Here is an 18267-nt window from a genome sequence, read left to right on the forward strand (position 1 = left end):
GTGAAATGGGTGGAATATATTCTTAGCACCAGACACCTTTAAAATAATTAAGTTCTTGGCCAGGTGCCGTGGCTCACACCTGTAATGCTAGCATTTTGGGAGGCTGAGGTGGGCATATTATGAGGTCAGGAGACTGAGACCATCCTGGCTAACATGGTGAAACCCTGTCTGTACTAAAAATACAAAAAATTAGCCAGGCGTAGTAATGGGTGCCTGTAGTCCCAGCTACTCAGGAGGCTGAGGCAGGAGAATGGCGTGAACCAGGGAGGCAGAGCTTGCAGTGAGCCAAGATCATACCACTGCACTCCAGCCTGGGCAACAGAGTGATAATCCATCTCAAAAAAAGAAAAAATATATATGTGTGTGTGTGTGTGTGTGTGTGTGTGTGTGTGTGTGTGTGTAGATGTGTATGTATGTTTAAGTTCTCTTATGTCAGGGTCTGGCTTGGAGTGTATTGTGTTTCCAGAGCAGAATTCTTTTTTTTTTTTTTTTGAGATTGGGTCTCACTTTGTCACCCAGGCTGGAATGTAGCGGTGCAAGTTTGGCTCACTGCAGCCTCGACCTCACAGGTTCAAGCAACACTCCCACCTCAGCCCCCAGAGTAGCTGGGATAACAGGCGCACACTGCCATGCCCAGCTAATTTTTGTATTTTTTGTAGAGGGTTTTATCATATTGCCCAGGCTGGTCTTGAACTCCTGAGCTCAAGCAATCCACCTGCCTTGGCCTCCCCAAGTGCTGGGGTTACAGGTGTGATCCATTGTGCCCAGCCACAGAGATCATCTTGAGACCCTGACTTCTGCCAGCTGTGATCCTAGTGGGTGGGACTCTGGGACTCAATGAAATAGTCAGCCGTTTTGCTTCAGAGAACACAAATAAGATTTTGGCTTGATGCTGGTTGTTGCTGGTGTCATAGTCTAAAATGTTTGTTGTCAAGAACATTGTAGTAAAAGTTTTGTTGTGCTTTCATCTAGTCAAGAAAAGATGAGAAGTAGCAGCTGACAGGGCAGTGTCTTCATGCCCCGTTACCTTACATTAGACACTGTAGTGGAATTGTGTTTTCATTGGAAGTCCCAGTGAGGCCTTATCTTCTGGATGCTCAAAGTGCAACTCAGATCCTGTTGGGTAAAAAGGCTAGTCAAGGCCGGGCGCGGTGGCTCAAGCCTGTAATCCCAGCACTTTGGGAGGCCGAGACGGGCGGATCACGAGGTCAGGAGATCAAGACCATCCTGGCTAACACGGTGAAACCCCGTCTCTACTAAAAAAATACAAAAAAAAAAAAACTAGCTGGGCGAGGTGGCAGGCGCCTGTAGTCCCAGCTACTCGGGAGGCTGAGGCAGGAGAATGGCGTAAACCTGGGAGGCGGAGCTTGCAGTGAGCTGAGATCCGGCCACTGCACTCCAGCTTGGGCGACAGAGCGAGACTCCGTCTCAAAAAAAAAAAAAAAAAAAAGGCTAGTCAAAATGGAGGACATGGAGAAGGCCAACAGGCAGAGCTATAGAGTTAACATAGGGCATTCTTTGTACTTCCCTTAGCCACTGTACTTGTACTTTCTTTCTTCCTCCATCTCCTCCTTCCCTCTTCTGTCTCATTTTGGTTTGGCCTTTGGGAATAGTGGGTTTTAAAAAATATTTGAACTATAACATATCCTTGTACCATAAAGAATGAGCCTGATTTACAAAGGATTTCTATAAAAAGTAATCTTTTATACTAAGAGAAATGACATATCTGTTTTGAACCTGTTACTTTTGTTCCCCTGGCTTCGCTCTTTCTGCAGGTCCATTTTACCGTCATGGTTCTTGAAACTCCTGGTAGCAGCCATTTACTAGCAGCACTCTTTATCTTAAACACAACACCTAAAGTAATTGTAGGTGTTTTAAGAACAGAAAGCCCATCTTAAGCAGACCAGTCTGGGGGATTAGCAGTGCTATCAAGAAACAAGGGCTTTGTGGCAGTCTCTCTAAAAACTCCCTATGAGTCCATTTCCTGTAAACTTTAGACTCTACTGTGTGTATCTTTTCATCAGAAGCTACCTCTTTGATGTGGGAAGTGTGATAAATTGACTGACTCTCTCAAATTTAAAAACCAAGACAATATGGTGTAAAGAAAAACTGACTTTTAGTACTGTATGTGTTGCTAATTAGCTCTGTATTCTTGGGCAGACTACTCCATGTATCCCAGCCATCCATATGCCCTGCTTGTAAGAATCTAATGAGATGATATTGTGAAGAATGCCTTTGTAAACTGTAAATTGCTTTGTGAATAAAGATACTACTCTGATAGACAGTACCAGTTCTCAGCCACCAATAACCTGATACTCCCATACTGTGTTTAGAAGAAACACAAAACAATGAAGAGTGATTGTGACTTTTCAATGTGAGTTCTATTCACAGAGCTCATATACTTTTTCCCCGCCTTTTGATACTATTCGTCTCTTTCTATGCTTTAATGGGAAGATCACACAGCAGTCGTTTTCTCAGTACAAAGTATAGCTACAACTGAGCTTGCGTTGAAGATCTTTGACAAAGATGCAAAGCTGCTGTCCAGAAATGTTCTTTTCTTTCCATTTTTCTCTTGTACTTCCCAGTATCTTAAGAATCCTTGAGACTGGGCATGATGACTCATGCCTATAATCTCAACACTTTGGGAGGCTGAGACAGGAGGATCACTTGAGTCCAGGAGTTCAAGGCCAGCCTAGGCAACATAGTGAGACCCCCCCCATCTCTACAAAAAAATTTAAAAATTAGCTGGGCATGGTGGTGTGCGCTTGTGATCTCAGCTACTTAGGGAGGCTGAGGTAGGAGGATTGCTTGAGCCTGGGAAGTCAAGGCTGCAGTGAGTCGTGATTGCACTACTGTGCTCTATCTAGCCTCCAACCTGGGCAACAGAAGCGAAACCCTGTCTTTAAAAAAATAATAAAAAAAAGAATATCCTTGAGGATTGGTTTTGAGCCAACGGAATGGGAGCATATGGTAGAGTCTCAACACTCTGACCCTAGTCCTTCTGACAGGCAGTCACAAAAGGAGATCATGAAGTCTCTAAGAGCAGCTGATGAAAATGGAAATGGGAATGTAGATGTTCAATCAGCAGCCCTCCAGACCCAGAGTTTGCTCCTCTGTGGTGTCTCTAGGTGGAGAGTAAGGACTTGATTTGCCATTCTGGAGTGCAAATATCTAGCTTTTTGCAGCTTCACATTAAGACTTCTTGAAATGTACTTAGTAATATCTATGTGTGACTTTGCCAAGTGATGGCTTTGGGCTGGAAAGGATTTTAGCAGGTTTTAGTCTAATTTAAGCCTAATCTAACACTGCCGAGAAAGGAGGAGATGTCTTTGGTTTTACTTTCAAATATATGGTACCTCTTAGCCGGGTGCAGTGTCTCATGCCTATAATTCCAGCACGTAGGGAGGCTGAGTCAGGTGATCACTTTAGGCCAGGAGTTCGAGACCAGCCTGGCCAACATGGTGAAACCCTGTCTCTACTAAAAATACAAAAATTATCTGGGTGTGTTGGTGCACACCTGTAATCCCAGCTACTTGGGAGGCAGAAGCAGGAGAATCACTTGAACCCAGGAGGCAGAGGTTGCAGTGAGCCGAGATCATGCCACTCCAGCCTGGGCAACAGAGCAAGACCCTGTCTCAAAAAAAAAAAAAGATTATCTATCTGTCTTCTTTTTCTTTTTTTCTTTTTTTTTTTTTTTTTTTTTTGAGACGGAGTCTCGCTCTGTTGCCCAGGCTGGAGTGCAGTGGCCGGATCTCAGCTCACTGCAAGCTCCGCCTCCCGGGTTCACGCCATTCTCCTGCCTCAGCCTCCCGAGTAGCTGGGACTACAGGCGCCCGCCACCTCGCCCGGCTAGTTTTTTGGATTTTTTAGTAGAGACGGGGTTTCACCGTGTTAGCCAGGATGGTCTGGATCTCCTGACCTCGTGATCCGCCCGTCTCGGCCTCCCAAAGTGCTGGGATTACAGGCTTGAGCCACCGCACCCGGCCTGTCTTCTTTTTCTATACATATACATACATGCATATATATGTATATATGTACATATATATATATGCACATACACATATATATATATGGCACCTCTTTTTTTTGAGACAAATCTCGCTCTGTTGCCAGGCTAGAGTGCAGTGGCATGATCTCGGCTCACTGCAACCTCCGACTCCCTGGTTCAAATGATTCTCCTGCTTCAGCCTCCCAAGTAGCTGGGATTACAAGCACGTGCCACCACACCCAGCTAATTTTTGTATTTTTAGTAGAGATGGGATTTCACCATGTTGGCCAGGATGGTCTTGATCTCCTGACCTCGTGATCCTCCCACCTCAGTCTCCCAAAGTACTGAGATTACAGGCAGGAGCCACGGTGCCCGGCTTTTTTTTTTTTTTTTTTTAAAGAGATGGAGTCTCACTCTGTTGCCCAGGCTGGAGTGCAGTGGTGCGATCTTGGCTCAGTGCAATCTCTGCCTCCCAGGTTCTAGCAATTCTCCTGCCTCAGTCTCACAAGTGGCTGGGACTATAGGTGTATATCACCTCACCCAGCTAATTTTTTGTATTTTAGTAGAAACAGGGTTTCACCGTGTTACACAAGCTGGTCTCAAACTGAGTTCAGGCAATCCACCCGCCTCGGCCTCCCAAAGCGCTAGGATTACAGGTGTAAGCCACCGTGCCCGGCCTATATGGTACCGCTTTAGGAACCAGCCCTGGTTAATCAGACACATGGCTTTCATGATACCTTTGCTTGAGTAGCTTAATAACTCAATAAATCAAAAGATGAATAAATATTATATGTGTGAAGATACTCTAATAGATAATAGGCAATTAAGAATGGACATTCACGGCCGGGCACTGGGGCTCATGCCTGTAATCCCAGCACTTTGGGGGGCTGAGGCGGGTGGATCACGAGGTCAGAAGGTGGAGACCATCCTGGCCAACGTGGTGAAACCCCATCTCTGCTAAAATACAAAAAATTAGCTGGGCGTGGTGGTGGGTGCCTGTATTCTCAGCTACTCGAGAGCCTGAGGCAGGAGAATCATTTGAACTTGGGAGGCGGAGGTTGCAGTGAACCAGGATCGTGCCACTGCACTCCAGCCTGGTGACAGAGCGAGACTCTGTCTCAAAAAAAAAAAAAAAAAAGAAGGGACATCTACTGAAGGTGATGCATCATCCTACCCATTCATTAATCTAACTCCCTACAGGTTACTTCCTTAGGAGACACTGACAGGTCTCTGTTTTCTGAAATCCAGAGAAAGGCAGCAATGGGGAGGGGTGCAGTGTATGTGTGTCATACCTGTGCTTGGTATATCTGGGTTGCCTGCGTATGATAGCAGCTGGGGAATCAAATCATAGGTAAATTGTTCTCCTACAGGTTTGTCTTATGACTACCTATTCTTATTAAGCAATTGGCTATATTGACCCTTTTTGGTTTTGGAAAAATAATAATAATTTTTTTAAGAGAGAAAAAGAAACAACTGGCTATGCTTCAACAGTGATATTAAAACCATTTAACATTCTTTAGCAGTGGTCACTGTCCACTTACGTCTATGTGCAGGTTGAGAAAAAGTACTGCCTGAGTTATAGATGATCCTGTGGGAATAAGAAATCATTGCTTTTTTAACACATGAGGTAAAAGTAATCTCAAAGTTCACATGCTGATGGAGACTCCTGGCAAGGGGAGTTCCCTACCCTCAACAAAATGTCATCCACAGCTACTGGAAGATTTTTGTTGTCTGAGAAGTATAAAGTGCCTTAGAAATACCTGAATCCATTAATGCCTCCAGCTGGTGAAATCAAAATTTGCAGGTGACTGAAATTGACAGTAGTGCCTTGTTTTGGTTCACTGTTCAAATGACAACCCACATGTTTTATGGATTGGGTATATAGATGTATGCTCTAACAACAAAATCTCCCTCCAGAGCCACTGTGTACTAAGCACCAGGTCCTCCAGCGATAGTTGGCTCTATTCAGTCTTTCATTCATTCAGCAAGAGCTTACTAAGCTCCTTTTTGGTACCAGATACTGTTTGGTGCTGAAAATAAATAAAAGGCCAGCAAGATTAAGTAGACTGTAAGATCTGGACCAGTAATTTGACAACACAAAGTACTGTTGCAAAGATACAGTTTCTGATGTGTAGTGACCATTCTCTATGAAAGCTTAGTCTTTCAGGAGATTAAAATGGGTGGTGAAATTGTCATACCTAGCAAGCAAGCAAGGTGAAATGAGTGGCTATTTGACTCCCACCTGCTGATGCTGGTCTTTTTTGGTTCCTAGGGCTTATAATGATCAACATTCCTTGAGTCCTCACTATATTGTATGCTCAGCTCTTTACATGTACGAATTTACTTAATCTTCACAACCACCCTAAGAAGTAGGTACTGTTGTCCCTACTTTACAGATGAGGAAATGGAAGCACAAAGAAGTTAAGGACCTTGCCGAAGATCATTGAGTAGAGGCAGGATTCAAATTTAGGGAATGCAGCCCACAGTCCATTCTCTTAAAGATGTTATATACTGTCTCTGGGCTTAGAAGGGTTCATTTTAGGTCAGACATGGTGGCTCACGTCTGTAATCCCAGCACTGGGAGGCTGAAGCAGGCAGATCATGAGGTCAGGAGTTCGAGACCAGCCTGACCAACATAGTGAAACCCCATCTCTACTAAAAATACGAAAATTAGCCGGGCATGGGGCTCGGGAGGCTGAAGCAGGAGAATTGCTTGAAGCCAGAAGGCAGAGGTTGTGGTGAGCCGAGATTGCGCCACTGTATTCCAGCCTGAGTCACAGAGTGAGACTCTGTCTCAAAAAAAAAAAAAAAAAGACGACTGAGCGCAGTGGCTCACGCCTGTAATCCCAGCACTTTGGGAGGCCGAGGTGGGCGGATCACCTAAGGTTGGGAATTCGAGACCAGCCTGACCAACATGGAGAAACCCCATCTCCACTAAAAATACAAAATTAGCCAGGCGTGGTGGCGCATGTCTGTAATCCCAGCTATTCTGGAGGCTGAGGCAGGAGCATTGCTTGAACCTGGGAGGCGGAGGTTGCATTGAGCCAAGATCACGCCATTGCACTCCAGCCTGGGCAACAAGAGCGAAACTCTGTCTCAAAAAAAAAAAAATAAAATAAAAAAATAAGAGGGGGTGCTTCATCTTGACGAACTTCCTGCGTTGGTAGAGCTTGGTAGAGTGGTCCTTCCCAGATCCTTCCCCGCATACAGAGCCTGTCTCTTTTCTGATTGGTCCCTAAGGCCAGATTACCTGTCCCTATTACTGAGCAGAAGCTGGTGAATGAAACAGGAGATCCCTCAGTCAAAAAAAAAAAAGGAAAAAGAAAAATGAAGCAGGAGATCCCTTCTCTACAGCCCAGATGTAAGTCCAGCTCTGCCCTTCACCACCTGGGTGACCCCACCTCTATGAACATAGGTCCTAATCTGTAAAGGGGAGATAATGTTATTTCATCGGATCATTTAGGGAATTAAATAAAATAATGTACTTAGCAGTTTCTGGCTCTGAGTAAGTGCTTAATAAATGTTAGCAATTTTTATTATCATTGTCCTTAGCCTTGAGAACAAGCCAGGGAATAGTTTCTCAGACCAGATGCTAAGACCTAGGTAGATGGGCAATTTTCCTTGGTTTTGACAAGAAAATAATTTTATCCTGTGTATTTCTCTTGACTTTTTTGATGTGAAAAGCAGAGAGGTAAAGCATTATTTGACAGATGTATGGATTCAAGCAAGAAACTGAGGTCCAATTGCAAAGAAATGGCTTGTATAACTCAGAGCCCTGTCTGAGGAAACACAGAGGACCCTAGAGGGCGGAGAATGAACACAGCGCAGGGGCTAGTTCCAGAGTCGCATTCTCGGTTAGTTCACTTTCAAGTGTGGGTGAGGGTCCCTTGTTAGTAGGCAGAAATTTTTTTTCCCCTTCTCCAACACATATCTGCTGGCTAGTGTTTATTAAACAAAACTTTATTTTAATGTGAAATAGAATTCCTGACTTGTCCAAAATGGAGAGGCAAGGGAGCTCTTTAACAGGCTTATTGAGCCCCTTTTCCCACCTGTTCCTGTGCCAGACTTTCCCAAAGGCTTACTTGCCAATGGTTGCTCCTCAGATCTCAGGGCTAGCTCACTCTATAGGCTCCAAGCCAGAGTGATACCGCCGCCGCCGCTGTTGCTCCCACCAACCATTCAGTTTCCTGCTGTAAGGATGTAACTTGCTGTGAAGCTTTCACCTTCCTCCTTTCTTCCTGTCTTCAATGTTGTATGTCTTTGTCCTGGTGCTTTTGCCATACAGCCAGTGTTTCAAAGAAAATTTTCAGGCACTAAAGTTATAGCCCTTACTCCCTTTCCAAGGAGATGTGAGATAGCTGTGGAAAAGAAGAGGGCTCCTCTGCCTCTGTGCGGAACGAAGAGTTTACTTCTTGATAGTGTGCTAGCTCCTGAGCTAGGTGAGGGCCTTTACTCAAGAGAGCGCATTACGTGACCTCTGGACAGGTAGACTGGGCATAGCCCGTCTAAGGACAGCACCCTAACCTACAGGAACCAAGGCCGAAGACTGATTTTACCTTCTCACACTCCCATTTCCTAAGCTAAAGCTTGCTCTGCAACACTGCCCCAGGTCTGTGGCTTAAAACAGCGATTTCCTTTGCCAGTGAATTAAGCTCACTCTTTATAAAATGTTTCAGCTTGGGGATTGGAAAGGCTCTCTGTGCCTTTCTGTCTCTGTCTGTTTCTCCAAGGGTTGATGTTGATGGCTTCTGTCTTTGTCTTTACAGGGAACTCTAATGATCCAGGACAAAGAAGTTACCCTCGAGTATGTACCAAGCCTGGATTTTTGGTACTGCAAACGAGTAAGTACCAAGAATCCCTTTCTTTAGAAGTAAGCATCTGGAATAACAGCTCCTCCATATCTCTAGGAAGGCTGCCTGCTGACATGCATTCCCAAGGACAAAGCTCTTCTTCCTCAGGTCACTTCAGTTGAACAGGAGGAGGTCAAGACAAGGTCATTCATAATTTCTCCTTCCTGGCTGCTACATGTGGCCATAGAGAGGGTTCTGGACCTGCAGTTGGAGACACTTTCCCAAGGACATGTGCCATTATTTCTATCAGTTATAAACATAACAGTTCCTTGACATACAATATCTTCTCACCTCTCCTAGAGGTGGTCATAAAGGAATTCTTGTTTGGAAAAGTAGGTTTGGAGAGACTAGTTCTTTAAGAGTTGTACATTTTTTGGATATTCTTGGGTTTCCAAGGATATAGAACTTCAGACACCAAGGCATTTTACCTCTATTAAACTCCATATTCTCTTAGAGTGGGATATTTAAAATTTTAGGCTATACTCTTTTTTTTTGAAACAGAGTCTTGCTCTGTTGCCCAGGCTAGAGTGCAATGGCGCGATATCCGCTCACTACCATCTCTGGCTCCTGGGTTTCAGCGATTCTCCTGCCTCAGCCTCCCAAGTAGCTGGGATTTCAGACATGTGCCACCTCGCCTGGCTAATTTTTGTATTTTTAGTAGAGATGGGGTTTCACCATGTTGGCCAGGCTGGTCTTGAACTTCTGACCTCAAGTGATCCACCTGTCTCGGCCTCCCAAACTGCTGGGATTATAGACATGAGCCACCACACCTGGCCTATTTATTTATTTATTTATTTATTTTCAGACAGAATCTCGCTCTGTCACCCAGGCTGGAGTGCAATGGCGCGATCTCAGCTCACTGCAACCTCTGCTGCCTGGGTTCGAATGATTCTCCTGCCTCAGCCTCCCGAGTAACTAGGATTACAGGCGCCTGCCACCATGCCCAGCTAATTTTTTTGTAGTTTTTAGTAGAGATGGGGTTTCACCATCTTGGCCAGGCTGGTCTTGAACTCCTGACCTCATTATCCATCCACCTCGGCCTCCCAAAGTGTTGAGATTACAGACGTGAACCACTGCACCCAGCCGGCTATGCTCTTTAAAGGTCCAGTTTGATTGCAGTGAGCATGAAAATATAATTTGTTTTCATTGCTACTACTTAGTGTCAAAAATAATTATGAAAAATGTGTAAAGTTTCTGAGCCCTGACACACTAAAAATGTTACAGTACTTGAATAAATTTAGTAAAGACGTTAGCTTAACATTCGTGTTAGTAGAATACAACTTGAATAGCTATGATTGTCATTAGCCAAAGTACTCATATTCCATGGATATACTCCCTTAGGTTGTCATTTTAGGAAGATATTTCCTTTCCTTTTATTGAGATAAAATACATGTAGCATTATATTTGCCATTGTAACCATTTTGAAGTATTAATTCAGTGACATTAAGTACCTTCACAATGTTGTGCAGCTATCAACACTATCTACTTACTAGAACTTTTTTTTTTTTTAAATAAGAGATGGGATCTCACTGTTGCCCAGGCTGGTCTCATAGTCCCTGGCTCAAGTCATCCTCCCACGTCAACCTCCCAAATAGCTGGGACTACAGGTGCCATCATGTTCAGCTTAATTCCAGAATTTCTTTTTTCTGTTTTCTTTTTTTTTGAGATAGGATCTCACTCTGTTTCTCAAGCTGGAGTACAGTGATGTGATCATGGCTCACTGCAGCCTTGACCTCCTGTACTCAAACGATCCTCTCACTTTGGCCTCTCGAAGTTCTGGGATTACGGGTGTGAGCCACCATATCTAGCCTCAGACCTTTTTTAAACCCCCAAAAGGAAACCTCATATCATTAATCAGTCACTTGCCACTTTGTCTTCCCCTAGTCCCCAGGAACCATTAATCTTTTTTCTATCTCCATGGATTTGCCAGACTCCATGGATTTGCCTAGTCTGGGTATTTCATATAAGTGGAATCAAAATATGTAAACTTTTGTGTTGGCCTTTCACCTAGCATGTTTTCTGAGTTCATGTATGTTGCAGTATTTATCAGTACCTCATTTCTTTTTGTGGCTAAATAATATGAATATATCACTTTTTTTTCATCCATTGCTCAGTTGATGGACATTTGGGTTGTTTCTGCCCTGACTGGTGAATAATGGAACCTTTGTGTGCTAGTTTTTGTTTGAACAGCTGTTTTCAGTTATTTGGGGGTATGTATCCAGGAGTGGAATTGCTGGGATCATATGGTACTTTTATATTTAACTCTTTGAGGAACCACCAAACTGTGTTTATTGTATTATTATTGTTATTAGCAAACTTTCATAGACCATAGCTGTACCATTTTATATTCCTATCAGCAATATATAAGGGCTTCATTTCTCCACCTGCTTGCTAACGTTTGTTCTTTTCCCTTTTTTTTGATAATAGCATCCTAATGGGTATGAAACAATATCTCATTGTGGTTTTGATTTGCATTTCACTACTGACTTTGAGAGTCTTTTTTCATGTGTTTATTGGCCATTTGTATATCTTCTTTGGAGAAATGTTCAACCAAGTCCTTTGCCCTTTGGAATTGATTTGCATGTCTTTTTGTTGTTGAGTTGTAAGAGTACTTTATATTTGCTGGATATTAATCCCTTGTCAGATATATAATTCGTAAATATTTTCTATGTGTTATGTTTTCTGTGTGTTATGTTTCACTTTCTTGAGAGTATCATTTCTTTAAAAAAAAGAGAGAGAGAGAGAGAAGGTCAGCCAGGTATGGCTCCTGGCTGTAATTCCAACACTTTGGGAGGCTGACGTGGGCAGATCACTTGAGCCCAGGAGTTCGAGACCAGCCTAGGCAACATGGCAAAACCCCATCTCTACAAAGAATACAAAAATTAACTGGGTGTGGTGGTGCATGCCTATAGTGCCAGCTACTAAGCAGGCTGAGGTGGGAGGATCACCTGAGACCAGGAGGTTGAGGCAGCAATGAGCCATGATAGTGCCACTGTACTTCAGTACTGCAGCCTGGGTGACACAGCAAGACCTTGTCTCAAAAAAAATTTTTTTTTAACCGGGCGCGGTAGCTCACACCTGTAATCTCAGCACTTTGGGAGACCGAGGCAGGTGGATCATCTGAGGTCGGGAGTTGGAGATCAGCCTGACCAACATGGAGAAACCCCATCTCCATTAAAAGTACCAAATTAGCTGGGCATGGTGGCACATGCCTGTAATCCCAGCTACTCAGGAGGCTAAGACAGGAGAATCTGCCTGGGAGGCAGAGGTTGCAGTGAGCCGAAATTGCACCATTGCACTCCAGCCTGGGCAACAAGAGTGAAACTTCATCTCAAAAAAAAAAGACAATGTTTAATTTTATTATGTACCTATTTAAATAGGTAATATTATTCATAATAGCCAAAAAATGGAAATAACCAAAATGTCCATTGGCTGACGGATGGATGAACAAAGTTGGCATATCCATTCAATGAAATGCTATTTGACAATGAAAAGGAATAAAGTACTGATGCATGTTACAACCTAGATGAACCTTGAAAACAGTATGCCAGACACAGAATACCATACATTGCACAATTCCATGTCCCTAAGGGTAAGAATGGGGGTAGGTAACTCCACTAGATTTCTTTTGGGGGTGATGAAAATGTTTCAGAATTAGATTGTGGGGATTGTTCACTACACATTTACTAAAAATCATTGAATTGTACACATAAAATAGGTAAGTTTTATGGGGTTTGTTTTTGTTTTTAAGACAGAGTCTTTGTTTGTCACCCAGGCTGGACTGCAGTGGACTGCAGTGGCACAATCTTGGCTCACTACAACCTCCACCTCCCAGGTTCAAGCGATTCTCCTGCCTCAGCCTCCCGAGTAGCTGGGATTACAGGCATGTGCCACCATACCTGGCTAATTTTGGTATTTTTAATAGAGATGGGGTTTCTCCATGTTGACCAGGCTGGTCTTGAACTCCTGGCCTCAAATGATCCAACTGCCTTGGCCTCCCAAAGTACTGGGATTACTGGCATGAGCCATCATGCCAGGCCTGTTTTATGGTATTTAAATTATACCTACTAAGATCAGGATCCCAACTGTGCCACTCACTAACTGTGCCACTCACTAGCTGAAGTGTCACATGCTTTATTTGTTGGCATGTAGATACTCAGTTGTCCCAGCACCATTTGTTGAAGAGACTATTCTTTCCCCATTGGCACTTTCCCCATTGTTAGAAATCAGTTGACCATAATCTATAGGTTTATTCCTAGATTCTCAGTTTTATTCTGTTGATCTATATGTTTACAAATAGCACCAGTTACTACAGCAGCTCTCCTGTAGTAACAGCTCTCAAATCCCAGTGAATTAAAATAACAAGCATATTCTTCATTCACATTACATGTCAGGGACTATGGATTGTTTGCTACAGTTCTGTTCCACGTGGCTTCTCATCCCAGGACCCAGACAGAAGAAACAGTCTCAATATGAGGCAGTGTCCTTCTGGCTAAGGGAGAGAGAGGTTCATTCACACAAGCAGTGGCTGCTAAGCCTTCTCTTAGACCTAGTGTAGGTCATGTTCACTCATGTTTTATTGGTGAAAGCAAGGAAGGCACATGACCAAGGGTGACAATGGAGAGAGGAAGTATACTCCCCCCGTGGGGAGGCATGACAGCCACTTGGCAGTGAGCAGGGGTGTGTGTGTGTGCATGCATGTGTATAATCTGTTTATAGGGAAGGGAACAATGAAATAACTGACTATAGTGATCTTACTCAAGTGAGTTAACCTCTCTAGGACTCAGTTTCCTCATCTACAAAATGAGGAGATAGGAGTACCCATTTCATGGAGTTTATTGGGGTTGTCAAGATCAATAAGTGATGACATATACGTAGGCCAGATACACGGTATGTACTATTTAAGAATTAGCCAGCTGGGCGCAGTGGCTCACACCTATAATCCCAGCAATTTGGGAGGCCGAGGCGGGCGGATCGCTTGAGGTAGGGAGTTCAAGACCAGCCTGACCAACATGGAGAAACCTGGTCTCTACTGAAAAATATAAAATTAGCTGGGTGTGGTGGCACACGCCTGTAATCCTGGCTACTCGGGAGGCTGAGGCAGGAGAATCTCTTGAACCCAGGAGGTGGAGGTTGTGGTGAGTCGATATCATGCTGTTGCACTCCAGCCTGGGCAACAAGAGTAAAACTCCGTCTCAAAAGAAAAAAGAAAAGAATTAGCCACTGCTGCTATTGTTACTGTTTTCTCAACTCCATCTGGCAGACCTTTACTCGCCCTATAAGGCCCTCCTCAAATACTATATATAGTTTTTGATATAAATTTTATATATAAATCCTCTTTATAGTTCTTACTCTTTGATATCCTGCAAACCAAGTTTCTGCCCCCATGGCATTTGGAAGCTGGCAAAAGTTGAGGGATTTCAGGGTTGGGCAGTGTGTTTGACATTTTGTTCACAAGTTCAGACAAGAATAATTATATTCACATTAAAAATATCTCCTCCCTGCAGTCCAGCTTGGGCAACAGAGCGAGACTCCGTCTCAAAAAAAAAAAAGTATCTTCCCTTATTCTGGGCTAGTGAATGTTCCCTTTCAATGTCTTTTAGATAGCTGCCAGAGACACTATCTGTATCTCTTCCTCCTACCTTGTACCTCATTATCAGTGTTTGAGAAAGGAGTTGATAATTGAATTCTTCTCAGTTCTAGCAAAATGTGATTGGAGATCTCACAATCAGTTCAGGTCCAAGTTTTGGGTGCAGACTATAAATGGCTTCGGGACAGTAGTATTCTATAAACCATTTAACAGTAGTTTTTAAAGCATATTTCCTATAGGAATCTTTATCCAGGGCAAAGGCATTTGCGCTGCACCAAAGTCCCAGATGCCTTGTTAGAAGGTAGCTCTCAAAAAGTAGCTCTTTAGATCCTGTCTGCCAGCTCTATCAGTGGGGAATAATCAGATTCTTTTTTTAAGCTTTGAGGGGATCTGGGATATGGCTTGTTTGTTTAATTTTTGAAAAGTTTCACTTTGTTAGATATACATAAGATTTTAAAAAATGTTTTCGGTCAAATTGAATTATTTCTTTCTTCCTTACAGTGTAAGGCAAGCATTGGTGGGCACCGATCTTCCTGTTCATTCTGCAAGAACCCAAGGGAAGGTGAGTGGCAAAAGTAGTAGCAGTTTTTATCTTGTTCATTGAGCAAAACAAATTTCATGTTTTCCTTGGCTTTGAAGAATTATCATCCCTAAATCCAAGTTGATCTACAAACCTTTCTTTTTTTTTTTTTTTTTGATATGGAGTGTCGCTCTGTTGCCCAGGCTGGAGTGCAGTGGTGCAATCTTGGCTCACTGCAACGTCCGCCTCCTGGGTTCAAGCAATTCCCCTGCCTCAGCTTCCTGAGTAGCTGGGATTACAGGCACGTGCCACCACGCCCTGTAGCCCAGCTAAATTTTTTGTATTTTTAGTAGAGACGGGGTTTCACCGTGTTGGTCAGGCTGGCCTCGAACTCCTGACCTTGTGACCCAACCACCTTGGCCTCCCAAAGGTGCTGGGAATACAGGTGTGAGTCACGGTGCATGGCCTGCAAACCTTTTTTTTTTTTTTTTTTTTTTTTTGAGACAGAGTCTCACTGTGGCCCAGGCTGGAGTGCAGTGACACCATCTCGGCTCACTGCAAGCTTCACCTCCCAGGTTCAAGTGATTCTTGTGCCCCAGCCTCCCAAGTGGCTGGGATTCCAAGCATGTGTCACCACACCTGTGGCTAATTTTTGTAATTTTAGTAGAGACGAGGTTTCGGCATGTTGGTCAGGCTGGTCCTGAGCTCCTGACTTCAGGTGATCCACCTGCCTTGGCCTCCCAAAGTGCTGGGATTACAGGCATGAGCCACCATGCCCAGCCTTTTAAAAGTTTTGGGCCGGGCGCGGTGGCTCACACCTGTAATCCCAGCACTTTAGGAGGCCGAGGCAAACATGCTGAAACCCCGTCTCTACTAAAATTACAAAAATTGGCCACAGGTGTGGTGGCACATGCTTGGAATCCCAGCCACTTGGGAGGCTGAGGCACGAGAATCACTTGAACCCAGGAGTCAGAGGTTGCAGTGAGCTGAGATCTCGCCACTGCACTCCAGCCTAGGCAACAGAGTGAGAAAAAAAAAATTGCAGTTTGATGCCCAACTTAACGTGACCTGTTAGTAAATGATTTCAGATCTTATTTTCACTAGAGGAAAGAGATAAGGTCATGGGCTCCTAGTCTAAAGTGGCTAAGTGGGCAGCTGAGCAGAGGTCAGTATATTGTTATTTGGAATACGTATAAGGATTAAGGATGTTAGGTTGAAAAAGAGTATGACGTCAGTCTATATGGCAAACCTTTTCCCACTCTCACTTCTTTGAAGTTACTGGGAATCATTTGCTCTATTGTTTTCTCTTTTACACTCTGTAAGCATTTCAGGATTTTCAAGAGAAAAACATTTGTTAAAATAACAGTAAAAATATAAATAAGAGAAAATAATCAGGATGTGGGGAACATTTTATTATTTTGAGGAATAAAACTACCAGCTTCTCAAGCACTTATCTTTAATATAAATTTCTTTAGAGAAATTTTAGGTAGGCAACTTCGAAGAGTCAGACACATGGATCTGTAACAACAGTCCTGTAGTCATCCCTTAAGGAAAGCCACAGAATGACCATAAAATATAGTTCAGTGCAGGGATTCAGGTAGCCTTCTATTTGTTCCAAGGTTAGAATTTAATGTGCCTACAAGGAGTTTCTTCCGTGGGCTTTTGGCCTCTTGTGGAGATTTTAATCTGGTGAAGACTGAAAGGCATGTGTTCTGAAAATCTTTAGGGGAATGCTCTGTATGTTCTAGAGACCAAACCAAAATGTGGGAAGGGGGATGAACAACTGAGATTTTTGCTTGTTGGGTCACTTCAGGATAGGCAAAGTTGTGTTTTTTACCCCCCACAAGAAAGATTTTTTTTCATAGCTATTCTAACAAATGAATAGTTTATGAAAACCTTTGGGCACCATACCACTAAGATGAGACAGCTTTATCTGGAAACCTGTCATGCTATTATGTAATCTCTATATTGCTCTCATATAATACCTCATTTTGAGCCACATGGCTTCCAGTGAACCATCCAAGAATGAATGAATTACAAAAATGTGCCCCTAATTATAAAACAAACTATAAAGACAAATTATCCTGCTGTAGTAGGACATTTGAAATAAGTCATTTATATTTTGAAGGACATCTGCCCATTATGCTTATTTGCATGTAAATGAGCTAAGTGCAAATAAGGTGTGTTCCTAGCTTCACTGGAGAAGGGCCTGTGGTCTTACAGGATTTGAGTTGTTGTTTGAGCACTGTAACACTGGAAGAAGCAAGGCTTCTAGAAGTGTGTTTGGGATATGTGTTTCTACTAAACCTTAAGTAAGGGCCATATCTTTGGTAATTTTGTCCCCAGATCTGTTGTTATCATTGATTATAATAGTCAGGTTCAAGGTGTCATGAAGGATTTGTTATATTTAAATGTTGGGTAAGTGATACAGAGATTTCGTAAGATTACATTTTTTAAATGCTTGGATAGTTTCTTCTGTGAACTATTTCATATCCTATCTTAGCTTCACTTAAAATATTTTGTCAGGTGGCCGGGCGCGGTGGCTCAAGCCTGTAATCCCAGCACTTTGGGAGGCCGAGACGGGCGGATCACAAGGTCAGGAGATCGAGACCATCCTGGCTAACACGGTGAAACCCCGTCTCTATTAAGAAATACAAAAAACTGCCGGGCGCGGTGGCTCAAGCCTGTAATCCCAGCACTTTGGGAGGCCGAGGCGGGTGGATCACGAGGTCAGGAGATCGAGACTATCCTGGCTAACATGGTGAAACCCCGTCTCTACTAAAAATACAAAAAACTAGCTGGGTGTGGTGGCGGGCGCCTGTAGTCCCAGCTACTTGGGAGGCTGAGGCGGGAGAATGGCGTGAACCCGGGAGGCGGAGCTTGCAGTGAGCTGAGATCCGGCCACTGCACTCCAGCCTGGGTGACAGAGCGAGACTCCGTATCAAAAAAAAAAAAAAAAAAAATATTTTGTCAGGAACTGTCAGAGGACTTTTTATTAGATATTTCTGAGACAATATTAAAAGCATTCCAGGCCAGGCATGTTGGCTCACACCTATAATCCCAGCACTCTGGGAGGCCGAGGCAAGTGGATCACCTGAAGTCAGGAGTTCGAGACCAGCCTGGCCAACATGGTGAAACTTCGTCTCTACTAAAAATACAAAAAAGTACCCAGGCATGGTGGTGGGCACCTATAATCCCAGCTACTCGGGAGGCTGAGGCAGGAGAATCGCTTGAACCCGGGAAGCAGAGGTTGCAGTGACCAAGATCATGCCATTGCACTTCAGCCTGGGCAACAAGAGCAAAACTCCATATCAAAAAA

The 18267-nt window shown here is 43.6% G+C and overlaps 1 protein-coding gene across 46 annotated transcripts in view; it reads left to right on the top strand.

Moving 5' to 3' along the window:
- Positions 1-18267, top strand: part of RBM6 (RNA binding motif protein 6) — a 124928-nt gene that overhangs the window by 85642 nt on the left and 21019 nt on the right. For 39 of the 46 annotated variants that reach the window (XM_074032246.1, XM_065540596.1, XM_074032249.1 and 36 more), the window contains 2 exons: positions 8755-8829; positions 14930-14990. In XM_074032246.1, the coding sequence (XP_073888347.1) occupies positions 8755-8829; positions 14930-14990 (136 nt within the window). Of the gene's footprint in view, positions 1-7228; positions 7350-7675; positions 7843-8754; positions 8830-14929; positions 14991-18267 lie in introns of those variants that run through there. The other 7 variants (XR_012431183.1, XR_012431181.1, XR_012431179.1 and 4 more) reach the window with 3 other exon arrangements.

This window comes from Macaca fascicularis, chromosome 2 (assembly GCF_037993035.2).
Source record: "Macaca fascicularis isolate 582-1 chromosome 2, T2T-MFA8v1.1".
NCBI lineage: Eukaryota > Metazoa > Chordata > Mammalia > Primates > Cercopithecidae > Macaca > Macaca fascicularis.